Raw genomic sequence first — 13,469 nt, 5'->3', positions numbered from 1 at the left:
TGGAATCCCACCAAAATCCTATTGTTAGCATATAGTAGCCACATCAATACATTTTTGAAGTTAAAAACCCCATAAATCATAAATGAAGAGGTTTTAAGGCCATTATAACACAGAAGGAGCCTGTTAACACCAAGGGTATATTATTCCCTTGCCCCATACTAGTTCTATAAAGGAATTTCATTACACTTTAAATAACTGATTCCTAAAGTAGTTAAGCTCTTGACAGTGAAACAACTTACAAAGTAGAGAAATCTTCAGGTAAGAGTTATGGTCACATTTATGAAAGTATGATAAAGCATCTGGCACAGGAGATACTCAATATATACTTACTGAAAGAATGAACATCAATAAATGGTGACACAAGCAAAGAAAGATTACATGATTTACCTAAGCTAAGGTCATGAATTAAATTTTTGGCAGAGCTATTCATAAAAGCCAGATATTCTAATTCTTATTCTAATTCCAATTAACACTGTACAATTCACATAATACTTTGAATTATTTTCTGACTAGTATTCATTCTAAATATGATGTCATAGATAAGAGTATAAATTTCAGAAGAAACAAAACATCAAGAATAGTTAAGTCTGGGTAGGTAGAAGTATTTTTCTTTTGTTCTTTTTATCTAGATTTTCTAATTTTTCTGTAATAAATATATATGGCTCTCCTAAACTTTCTTATATTGAACTTTTAAACTTGACTATACTCATACCCATCATTCCTCCTATCTTGTTGCAGTGAAAGAGGTTTTACTCCTCCTGTTCCAAATCCTTTCCCCTATATTCTGACTTCCATCCTTTTTGGCCTCTTGGGGATCTTACTCTATTTCCTGTATTTATCATATAGTCATCAACCTTTCCCTGGCTCCCTAGTGACTATTTCCCTTCGGCATTTAAACATGCTCAAAGTATCTTCCACTAAAAACAAAATGTGTTGGGTTAGATATTCCTCCTACATGCCTGTACTTCTGCTATCAGAGCACTTATATTCTACTGCAACTTGTTTTGTCAGGAATCCATTCTACTGCATTCATGCTCTGTGAGGGTAAGGCTGTCTATTTTGCTCAATGTTATATCTCTTACAGTAAAATGACACATAATAAGTATTCAGTAATTTATTAATATCTTAATGTTTCTTGAAAGTATCTACCTACCTAGATAAAAATGTAAAAGTGAATAACACTTTTCAAATGCTACATTATACCTTCACATAACTGATTAAATAATTCACTAGGTAACCACTTCTCTAGAATAAGTCCTATGAGCTATTAGTGCTCACAAGCACTGTATTTGGGGGGACCATGAAGATACCTCCTTAGGGTTATTTCAAAATACAATAATATGTGTTAAAAATCTATCTAAGTAAAATATTGCATAGGAAGATTAGCTTTAATTATGTTCCTGTTAATGTTGACCCTGTTGGCCTAGGTCTTAACGACATATGGTTAGTTACTTTACATAAAACATACTTGATGCTTAGGAAAAACCTCAAAGATGACTTAAAAAACAACCTGTTATTAACAATGAATACCCTTAAGGAGATGAAGTAGCAGGAAAAAGAAAGAAACAGCAAGATAAGACAGCGAAAAGTAAGAGAATCTTACAACAAGAGGAAGGATTTGCTGGCCACATCAATTCCTGTTGTCTAGATCTTCGGCCCTGACAGTCAGTATATATCCCAATGCTGTTAAAACACAGCAGATATTCTTTACTGGAGATTTCAACTGCACAGATGGCATCCATTGGTTGATGTGCAATAAATGAGAGTGTATGGTCATTTGAATGGAGCATACTGTATGGACTTCCTTCTCCATTCAGGGGGTATCTTAGAAATCCAGACTGGAATCCCACACAGAGTTGTTCACTGAAGATTGCCATCCACTGGACATTACATGGGACTTGAATTTCCTTAAATTTTCTGTGACGGGTCTTGCTCTGAAATAGTTCATAACAGAGGATCTGCCTTTTCATAGCCACACACAGGCATGTAAGAGCTCCATGACGTACTTTTCCAGAAGTTATGGTTTGACACCCTTTAGTTTCTGCCAATTTATAAAAATCAGTCTCTCGCCCATCCAAAGCTGACATAGGAAAAAGTCGTACATGACGATTTCGTCCTGAGATCACAGCAACAAGTTGATCATTTGGAATGAGTTCAATCTGATGAATCTTCTTATTGTCACCAACTCTAATAATTTCTATGCAAAGAAACAATAATAAATCAACTGCAAAATGTTTTGTTTACCTATTAATTATATCCCAACTATACTCAAAAGAATATGTCAACTTATAATAAAGACATAGATACACACACAGAAAAAATGAGAGATCAGAAATCATATGGAGAAAGGTGAAGATAATTACACCCATTATAAGATAATTTAACCTATCTATAGTAAGGTATTAAATTTAGCACTGAGATTTCTGGCAGCCAAGGCAAAGAGTTCCTATGTGATAAAGCATGCCAGATCTTTAAGAAAAACCTCTTTACTCTCACCAAATCCTAGGGAAGTTTACCACGGGGTTACTATTTTTAAAAACTGAGTAACTCATGTTTCACTAAAGGTATTTCTTTGGGTAACAAATTAATGAAGTTTAAATGCATTGTTTTCCCATGATCTAACTTGATATAAAGACAGAACTTAGAACACTGTATTCAAGAATGCTAAGTTAAATGGGTTCCTTTTTATTTCACCCAGTATTTAATCTCTCCCTAAAAAGAAATCTGTTGTGTTAAACTGTGGGATAAAAGACCCCCAACAACAAACACATTTTAATGACTGTTACCGCTTCTAGTACTGTTAGAACTATGAAAAAAATCAAGTTGCATTTTTCTTTCATGTACCATCTTTAGAAATGCAATCTGAGTTCATACAGCAGAACTGTAAATAAAATGACACAAGAAAGATAATGCACATGGAAGTTTTAGAACTCAGATGGATTATAAAAATTAAAAAATTATCTTTTGACTTATAAACGTATCCAATTAGGCCTGGAAAATTTCAATTACAGAATAAATAAGAGCAAATCCTGCTCCTTTTAGAATTCAGAATCTGTAGGTTAGAATACTCTATCAATAATATTTTCTCCAAAATAATTTTCTCTTACCATCTTTGGTGACATGCACAACAAATAACCCTTCTTCATTCCCCAAAGCTATTCTTTCATGATCTATATAAGACATAAATATGAAGTATTTTTATTAGGTAGAAACTATGTAAACTCATAGAATAAAACAGATAACAAAAGAAATTTGGTACAAAAAACCAAATAAATAAAATAAGTAATTAAAAAATAGCAATAACAATTTGCACTATTAAATTTCCTTTCGGATTACCGTGGTAAATATTACCTCGTGTCTTTTTTTAATAGAACAATCATTAGAAAATAATTTATATCAATGCTTATAAAAAGATATAAATGTTTATTCAATAAAAGGTGAAAGAAAAAACCCCCTAGTTTGTTAGCACCCTGTGTCCAGTTCCATTTCTTGTTTGGGGAGGGAAAAATTGTGAAAGGCATTTGAACCCTACTCATCAAACTTTTCATTATTTACTAGAAAGTAACAAAAGAGTGGGCAGTGTACGTAAGAATATGGTGAAAATTGAAACCTCCAGACAGAAAAGCTGCCATTTTTGAGGCCATATTATATATGGAGCACTCTGTGTTACACATTCCATCTTATTTAAACTTCACAGTAACCCTCTGCAAGGTAATTAGTACCTACATTTTACATAGGAAACTGATGCTTTATGAAACAGCTTATGTTTTAAACAACTTTTCCTAAGTCACACAAGCGGAAAATCGATTCGTTAATAGGTTAATCTTTAGCATTGTTGCTTTTTCAGAAGAAAACACATTTGAAAAGTGTATTTATTCTTGTTTACTGAAAAAGAAAGTTCTAATATGGTCTCATTTATTCAATAAACATTTACTGAGCATCTGTGATATAACAAATACCATGTTAGACACCGGGATTCCTAGATGAAAACCAGTCCCTGCTGACAAGGTATATTAGTAAACAATTATAACAAGATAAATGTTATGAATTCATACCTATGATTGCAGCTGCCTGGGTCGTTTTAATGAGGGGAAGAGTGCTGTCATAAGCCTCTTTGGGAACATACACTGAGCGGTCTCTGAATTTGTTTTTCTTCAAAATCTTGTGCAATTCACTCAGCACTCCCACCCATTTACTCTTCTCATTCTCACTATCTGCTAGCATCAGGATTGAACATTTGTTATTAGACGCTGAGAGCTGGGAAGCTGTGACCTAGAACAATTTAATCAAAATTCATGATATCAGCAAACAGATACCTTTTAAGCCAGTTTTATACGGATGCTAGTTTGCTTAGCACTAGCCAACAAAATGAGCATTCATTAAGTGATAACTTTAACAGAGTTTAGCTATTCATAATCAGAAGAATAGTTTTAGCATTATAATTCATGACAAAGGTAGAAGATACCATTCTAAATGTTAGTGTCATTTGTATTTTCTTTGCTGCAAAGTGCCAGAATACTATCACTAAAAAATCCATTACCCACAGTCATATAACAACAGCAACTGACATTTATTGAGTAATTACTGGGCACTGGGCACAGATCAAAGCACTTTGTAAGTATTAACTCATTTAACTCTATCAACATCTTTACAAGGTAGGTATTGTTATTATATTGATTTTATATATGAAAAAAACTGTGATGCAGAGAAATTAATTTCTCCAAGGACACACAACTAGACTGGAATCCTGTGTCCACGCTTGTGAGCACTACACTATACTGATTTTCAACTTGTTTTAAAAAAGTCAAAAATACTCAGAAGTACTTAAGATTCTCTGTTACTTCATAACAATAACTCATCTCAGGGAAGACCAGATCACTTGAGCTAGTATTTAAATGAAGGTTTATAATTATACAATGACACTATAATCAGAACAGAATTAAATTATGTATATATGGATCCTTTATTAAAAGTAATTTGGGACTTCCCTGGTGGTCCAGTGGCTGGGACTCCACACGCCCAGTGCAGGGGGCCTGGGTTCGATCCCTGATCAGGGAACTAGATCCCACATGCTGCAGCTAAAAGCCCCCCATGCTGCAACTAACACACGGCGCAGCTAAATAAATAAATTAATATTAAAAAAAAAAAAAAAAGTAATTTAAGCAGCAGTGACAATAAAATCCCACAATTAGAATCAGTTAAGATAAGTGGGCCTCTGTAGGCTCCCTTGGTACTGGTGAGAGAATAGTTGTTGGTCTAGGAACTGAAAGACTAAGTATGGTCTTTGTCTGACCTTCCTCATATACAAGATTCATAGACAAATACAAAGCATATAGGCATACCATTAAGGCAACAGTCCTTTTTATTAACCTCTATTACCTTAATTCACCAACTCGAGATGGCCCTGTATTAGACAGCCTCCAAAGATGGCTACCAACAATTCTTCTATGGAATCCCACTCTTCTTATCAAGAAATGCAGTCTATTTCCCCTTCTCTTAAATCCGGGCTGACCTCATGACTTGCTTTGGCCAACAGAATGGAGAGGGGTTATTATGCCTGTTTTGAGCCTAGTCCTTAAAAGGCCTGGCAGCTTCCTCTGCTCTCTTGGAAGTCGGTCACGGAGAGCTCAGCCAGACTAGTGGATGATTAGAGACCACGTGGGGAGAGTTCATACAGAGAACTGAGGTGGCCCAGTGAACAGCCAAGTACCAAGGCGAACAGCCAGCACCAAGGCCCCAGATGTGAGAGTAAGGTCATTTTGGATATTCCTGCTCCAAATGAGCTGAATGCAGTCACATGAGAGACCCCAGTTGACACCAGAACTTTATACCTGAAGCACTGACCCACAGAATGGTGAAAAATAAATCACTGTTGGCTTAAGCCACTAAGTTTTGGAGTGGTTATTACAAAGCAATAGAACTGAAACATACTAACTTTTTAAATGAGATCTTAAAGAAACTTCTATTTTTTAAAAAATTGAGAAATCCCATGCTTATTCATTTTTTCATGTTGTAGTGCTTATCTGAAAATTGAATTGTGACTCAAAAATATTATCCAAGAGGAAATCTATTTTAGAAGCCATATATTCATGCTTTCTTTCTTTTTTTTTAAATTTATTTTATTTTTGGCTGTGTTGGGTCTTCATTGCTGCGCGCAGGCTTTCTCTAGTTGCAGCGAGCCGGGGTTACGCTTCATTGCGGTGCACAGGCTTCTCATCGCGGTGGCTTCTCTTGTTGTGGAGCACAGGCTCTAGGCGCGCGGACTTCAGTAGTTGTGGCACATGGGCTCAGTAGTTGTGGCTCACGGGCTCTAGAGTGCAGGCTCAGTAGTTGTGGCACACAGGCTATGTTGCTACGTGGCATGTAGGATCTTCCTGGACCAGGGCTCGAACCCGTGTCCCCTGCACTGGCAGGAGGATTCTTAACTGCTGCGCCACCAGGGAAGCCCTATTCATGCTTTCTATTGGTCTTTTACTAATTAAATATTTACTTAGCACAAATTGTCTATAAGATTTGGTTCTATTCCAAATAAGTTTGTGATCTATATAGAAAGGCAAAACGTATACTCATGAAAAGCGAATAATTCAGTGATCAAATTACAGCACACATACTTACTCTAAATATACAGGGTATGTCTTTTCGACTTGCATGAATAACATCAGAAGCCAAGACTGAACTCACAGAAAATTCTTCATCCCTGAAGGAAAAGTTAAAAGTCAATGGAAACAGTACAAGTCAGTGTATGTGGGTATGTGTGTGTGGTTTTAGGCGTGTATCCAAATAACACATATGAAGCAATCCTTAAAATTTAATTGCACAAAATATCCAAATTAAATTTTTAAAATTTTTTAATTTTCTCCCTTTGTAATTGATAGTGCCAAAAGTAATTTATCAAGTGTAATTTAACAGTGCCACATTATACAAGAGTTAGAAATCATTTCTGGCTTACTCGGAGTCAAAAGGCCAGTAAGTACATATGGATTCGAACCCCGGTAGGTCTGCAGCATCTCCAGCAGACTGCACCCTCTTTCCTCTCATAATACATCTCAAGTGCCTTCAACACAGCTCATCTGACATTTTCCTGTTCCTTCAACACCTAAAACAGATTTCCTCCACAATAATTTATTCCTTGTGACTTCCTTAATTTGGTTATTGGTACCATCATTCTCTTGGTCTTGAAGACTTGACATCTTAGTTTTATCTTTGATTCTTCTCCCTACCTTTCTGTAATTGGTCCCTTAGGAGGTTCTGTCAAATTTTCCTTACTGATATTCTAGTATTTCTTGCATCTGTTCCTTTATATTCCATATTTGTGGGGAAGATAATGTGTTTGAAATGCTGGTATGAAATGCCAATGTGAGCCAGAGCTAGAAATTCTAGTTTTGAGCACTGGAGAAAGACCTGGACTGGAGACATATGTCCGGGAGTCGTCAACACAGACATGGCTGAAGCTATGGCAGTCAATAAGATCACTGAGGGAGAGCGTTAAGAGAGTCACAAGAAGAGGGTAAGCAGAGCAGCCCAAGGGGCAGGGGAAGATTCTGAAAAATGAAACTAGAAACATTCAAGAGATATACTTACTTAAATGTTCACTGATTCATTTTATATTCCAAGAGCCTGTCCGATTTTGAGATTTTTATTTCCTTTCCTCACATTGGAATTGTACCTAAGCCTTTACTTTAGGTGATGATATGAACATTACACACATGAGACTCCAGAACCCCAGCAACCTTTAAACTGGTCTTTTGGTTTCAAACATTAGCTTCTTCTCCCTGACCCAACACACATCAACCTGTTCTATAACTACACCTTATTTCATATTTGTAATTATGTTACGATTGCAATATTAGTAAATGAGAAAATTAACATGAAATTAGATTTAAATAAAAACATGGCAATGCAATTAGAAGAAAAATCACATGCTTTTCATTCCTATGTTGCAAAGATACAAATATTTTCACCTTCGCAAACTTACCTCATGTCAATCACCTGGCTGACTACAACCCTGGGCTGAGAGGCTTTTCCTTCAGCAATATCGTACAGAAAGAGTTTGAAATCACAAACTACAGCCAGTGCTCTTTGCCATCCTTTCTTCACTCCAGCTGGCTTAGGGATCTTAGACATGCAAACAAACAGACAAAACAACCTAAACTGAAATGTCAGTTAGAGCCCCTTTAATTACATATGTAACTGCATGATGGAAACCTAACGACAGTGTACACGTGTTGTAAGTCTGCCACTGTGTTTGGTAAAGTAGCAGATGGTACACATATATCATTAATAACATGGGAAAGTGTGATAACACATTCTTCAAACACTGATTGACATTATATTCTGAAAAAAACTTTAATGGTACCATTTTAATTTTCTCTAGCAATTCATTACAATAACATTCATGGATTTCTAAGTAGCATAAAAGCCAAATTTGGTAGTAGGATGAAAAGCAGCTTACACTTTAAATATTATTCAAGATTACAAGTAAGATTATGTCTTGACAATATCTCCTGCTTCATAAGCATATGCCAACCCTCCAGCAAGATGAAGAGCCAAAGACCCCTTTATGGAGATTGCAACATCTGTTCATTACAATACAGGGACAGTACAGAAAATTATGAGACATTTTGGAATTTATTCTGAGCGAAAGCTAGGTTTTTGTTTTCAGATCATTACTGTGAATGAAGTAAAACTGTTAGATGAATTTTATTCACCTAATTTTCTGTCAAGGACTGTGTTTGTAAGGTGATTTTCTTTCATTCATTAATTAGCCTTAAAAGATTAATCTAAACCCAACCTAATCATACTTACCCTGACATGCCCTTCATATGCTGTTCCTATTCCTTTCTGTGGATCTATACCCAGGGGACCTTTTGTCTGTTCAGGAGGAACTGGACAAGCAGTTGGAGCTTTGTTTACACAAGTTATGTGACATGAAAATCCACACACTTTTGGAGGGGAAAAAAGAAACAGTGTTCAATAAAAATTCGTTTTTACAAAGAGAAAATTCACTGAGCACTCATTACATGCAAAGTGCCATGTTAAATGAATGCTTACCTCTGATTTTATTTTAAACAACTTGACAGTATTTTTGTCATTTGGGGAGCTGATTCATTTGCTCACCAATAAGAATTTCAATGAGAAATAGTAAATACTTTTTTATTACTGTAATATGTAATATTACTGTTCTGTGTTAACACTAGTGATCAAAATGAGAAGCAAATAGATGGAAAAAAAATCTAACCTTGCAAATAAAACAAATGTTTTAAACTGAATTCTTAAAAGAGTAGCTTCTGGAGTTTTCTTTAACTCTTCATCTCACTGCAATTTGGTATCTGACCTGAAGTCTCTCTTGCAAGAGTCACTGATGGATGTTAAATTACCTGACATCTTTTCAATATCTGGCAAATTTTACCAATCCCTCTTTTTGAAATTTAAATTGTTCAATGGTTAAGAAGGTATAATTTAAATTTTAGGAGTTACTGATATTATTGTATATACTTAAATTACTACTAAGATAATAATAGTAGTTAAGTTTATTGAGTGTTTTTAATTTTTTCTGTAATAATCTAAGAGAGGTAAGATTATCCCCATTTACATATGACTGGCCCTGGGTCACAGAACTCGTAAGTGGCATTGCTGGAATTCAAACCCAGGCAGTCTTGCTCAGAGCCTGCATACGTAACTACCAAGAGTATTGCCATGATACCTCTTGATACTTAAATGATGAACTTGAGATTCTAAGACAAAATGATAAATAAAAATAAACTCTCTTCCACTGAGACTTGGTTGGTTGAGAATTAAAGGTTACAATATTTAAAACCAACAAGCTTGTTGGGAGGGGTTACAGACTAAGAATATCTATTTAGACAATTCCTACTCTCAGGGGGATCCTGGAGAATATCTGGGAAGGAATAAAAGAGGAACTGAAGGGATACCATCATGGGAACACATACACGTGGGAAAATGGATTGTATATCACAAATGGATACAAAACCAGCAGAGAGGCAAGAGGGACTAGTACTGACTGTCAAAAACGATTCATCTTCTGTAAGACAACTCATTCACTTCTAAGTAGAGTGTCTAACAAGTTACAATTTGCTTTAATAAGCAAAAATCTCTCTTCCAACGGGCAATGGAAACAATAAGATAATTGTCCTATACTGGCTCTAATTTCAACCAAGAAGAATTAAAATGACAGGAATCTTTAGAGGTTATAACCACATTATACAACACTTATGAAAGCCTGAGCATAGTCCAATGTGTCCCCACAGCTTTATAGGGTAGGCTGGTAGGCTGCAAAGAGTCAGTCTGAAGAAAAGGCCCAATTTCATGGCAGGAGACCCTTAGAAGGGAAGAGAATTGGGAAGATCTCAAAAATTCCTACTGTGGAACTGCAAATGATTCTGGTTCATAAAAAATGAGAAGAGACCTAAAGCCAAGTAGCTGCCAGGATTCTTTCTGATAAACAGATTAAAAAAATCACATTTATAAGTACTGGCTAAGTTTCACAATGAGACAAAGCAAATTCTCTCCGTTGGGTTCAGACACACCTCCCTAGTCAATGACAGAGGCTATTCCTTCTCAGATTACTTTGTTATCTTTACCTTTAACCTCCCCTTAACTATGTTTCCCAAGGCTCTGTCCTCATACTTGTTCTCTTTTTACTCTACATGTGTTTCCTGGAAAACATCATTCATATTCATCACTTCACACATTCAGAACTCTCAAATCTCTACTTTTAAAGCCTGCCCATTTCCTTTGGCTCTAAACCCATGCATCTAAGAGACTAGTTAAGATAATGCAATCAGGATCTTCCACTTGGGTTGTGAGAACTAGCCAAACAGTAGAACACTGATCCCCAGCGCCTAGAAGCACAGAGCAGGCATTCTGCGAGCATGTGATGGATGGATCAATGAATGGTAGGGAAAAACCTCTGCTACTAACACTAGGAATAAAATATCTTTTGAGGCATAGTAGCCGACATTTAATATTTGTGAAAAGATACTTCATTGTCTACTTATTAATAATAATTTCTCTAATAAATTAAACAAGAGTAAAATTAAATGAATAGATTCAAGAATAACTTTCACATATTTTGTCATACAGGTTAATGGGTTTTGGGGACCACAAATTCTCCTGAATGATGAAACAAAGATGAATGAAACATATTTAAATATAGCTCCCCTGGAAAATGTTTCTAGGGACCATCTGTCTAGTTTCCAATATTCAACAGACTTTAGCAAGGTGTTCAGTGTATTATCCAAAGAAAAGCAAATGATTAAGTTAAATAAATAAACATTTATATACTTTTTAAAGAGAATAAAGCTATTTGATTACAATTCAGGGAGTAAATGTCAGGACTCTAAATTAGTCACATTTTCTTACCATTTAATTCTTACCTTCACAGGAACAGCCTTGTCTTATCAAGCCCACCATCAAGGAGGTACACTGATGACATTTGGTAGGAGTAGTAAAAGATTTGACAAAAAACTGATGAGTCTTGCGCTGCAAAACAAATTGATAAAAACATACACATTGTTGATTTAAAGGACTTCCATAATATGAATCTCTGTGAACCACACCAGCTGCTAGAATGTTTTCTAATTAGGTGTAGAATGAATTCTTTTCATTTCTCACCACATCTTTCTATAATTAATGCTCTTTAAATATTTTTATTAGGCAATATTGAGCTGGATTATGCTAAAAATAATATAAGAAGTTAAATGATAATCAATTGCTCTTGAATGCCGTTTGAAAAGTTATAAAATAAACTAGCATTTTTTTGCTCATGAATTTTGAACTCAGGATTTTTGTAAATTCTTTGGCAATGCATTAGGTGAAATTTTGCATATTTATACCTATACAAATAAAGAAATTTAATATGCTTTTATACCTTCTTACGAAGAACAAACAGTAATTTAAAATTCTTGTCCCTACTAAAAATCATGTATTTGATTTTCTGGGACCACGAACAAGTAACATGCTTAACAAACATGTTTCCTCCCTTGGAAGCAGGCAGTATTACACTTGAGCAGATATAAATACACATATATTATTCCAGAGACAGACTGAAAACCCAGCAGTTAAAGTTCTTCTCTAAGTCTTTGCTGATCTGTATGGTGGTACGCCAATGTAGATTTCAGCTCTCTAGAACACTTCTTTCCTCTCCAAATGAACTCTTAGCATGTTTTAATAATGAATTGTAGCCACTGTTCTATCACTCTGCTGTGTGAATTTAGGAACAAATTACTTAACTCCTCTGTGTCTCACTTTCTTTATTCTATAAAATAGAATCAGTAATAATATCTACTTCATGGGGTGGTTAAATGAGCATTAATATAAACAAAGCCTTTTGAACAGCGCTGGCACAGAGTAAGCATTCAAAACATATTTACATATGTATGTTATAAATATAAACATATTTATAAAACATATTCTGAAAACAAATTTGGCTAATTATTTCTTTTTTATATGTGTGATTGATTTAAACTAGTAAAAACTTTATCCTGTATTCTGGTAATGTGTGAATACTGATGGAAAACAGTTTTAAAGTAGTATTATTTCAGTTGAAGTTTACCATATTAACAAAAAACTAAAGAGAATATTCAAAGCTTTAAAATTTAAGTTAAAAATAAATTTTGCTCTTCTCAACTGGGATATATTTACATATAACAAAAGAAATTTAAAAAAAATCAAGCGTAGAAAAGTACATCATCTTTTTATATTAGGGTCCTGGAATGGAATGAGATTCTCAAATTTAGAGCAGTCATGAGCTCTGGTCCAACCTCAAACCATTCTATTCTAGAAGTTCCTCAGAACCTTTGGTCAGTTTCAAAGCCGCACTGGGCTGACTTTATTCTAAGTAGGGTACAGACTATCTTTCTACTGGCTCTATAATTGCTGTATGTGGACTGAGCAACAACCAAGGTGCAGACATTGTGCCAGTAATTCTCAATCATCTCATTTAATGGAGACAATGCCTCTGGGAAGACAGGTATTATTTCTTTATATAGATGAAGAAACTGAAACTCAGAGAGATTAAATAAATTAGTCATGAATAGACAGTTATTGGTAGAGTTAAAATTCAAGCCTGGATCTGATTCTGCCATCTTTCAGAGTTTGATAACTTAAAAACATGTAACTGAAAAATATGATCCAAAAAAAAAACCCAAAACACCAGACTGCATAAGACACAGTTAGGTCAAGACTAGAGGCCTCCATGCCTGTGATAAAAATACCTGATTTGTTAACATCACATAAAATTTTGCTCAACATTTCTCCTGTATACTAATTTTTACTCTTAGTTTTTTTAACTTTCAGGAACTATGAGAGTAAATTTTCTAGTGCTAACTTTTTCAATTGTTCAAAATACATTAATGCAATAATGCAAAATTTGTTACTGATTGGTTCTAAAGGCTTCTATTACAATGAAAGAATTAGTCAATGGCTTGAGGTAAGTAACTGTTCTTTTT

At 34.9% G+C, this 13,469-nt stretch overlaps 1 protein-coding gene across 1 annotated transcript in view; it reads right to left on the bottom strand.

Moving 5' to 3' along the window:
- Positions 1–13,469, bottom strand: part of LOC132375972 (serine/threonine-protein kinase MRCK alpha-like) — a 113,610-nt gene that overhangs the window by 23,687 nt on the left and 76,454 nt on the right. The window contains exons 13-19 of the mRNA XM_059941391.1: positions 11,397–11,502; positions 8,806–8,942; positions 7,976–8,115; positions 6,616–6,697; positions 4,056–4,272; positions 3,108–3,170; positions 1,604–2,197 (exon numbers count right to left, since the gene is read on the bottom strand). Of these exons, the coding sequence (XP_059797374.1) occupies positions 1,604–2,197; positions 3,108–3,170; positions 4,056–4,272; positions 6,616–6,697; positions 7,976–8,115; positions 8,806–8,942; positions 11,397–11,502 (1,339 nt within the window). The remainder of the gene's footprint in view (positions 1–1,603; positions 2,198–3,107; positions 3,171–4,055; positions 4,273–6,615; positions 6,698–7,975; positions 8,116–8,805; positions 8,943–11,396; positions 11,503–13,469) is intronic.

Source organism: Balaenoptera ricei, chromosome 1 (genome assembly GCF_028023285.1).
Source record: "Balaenoptera ricei isolate mBalRic1 chromosome 1, mBalRic1.hap2, whole genome shotgun sequence".
NCBI lineage: Eukaryota > Metazoa > Chordata > Mammalia > Artiodactyla > Balaenopteridae > Balaenoptera > Balaenoptera ricei.
This window is presented reverse-complemented; position numbering and strand designations above follow the sequence as displayed.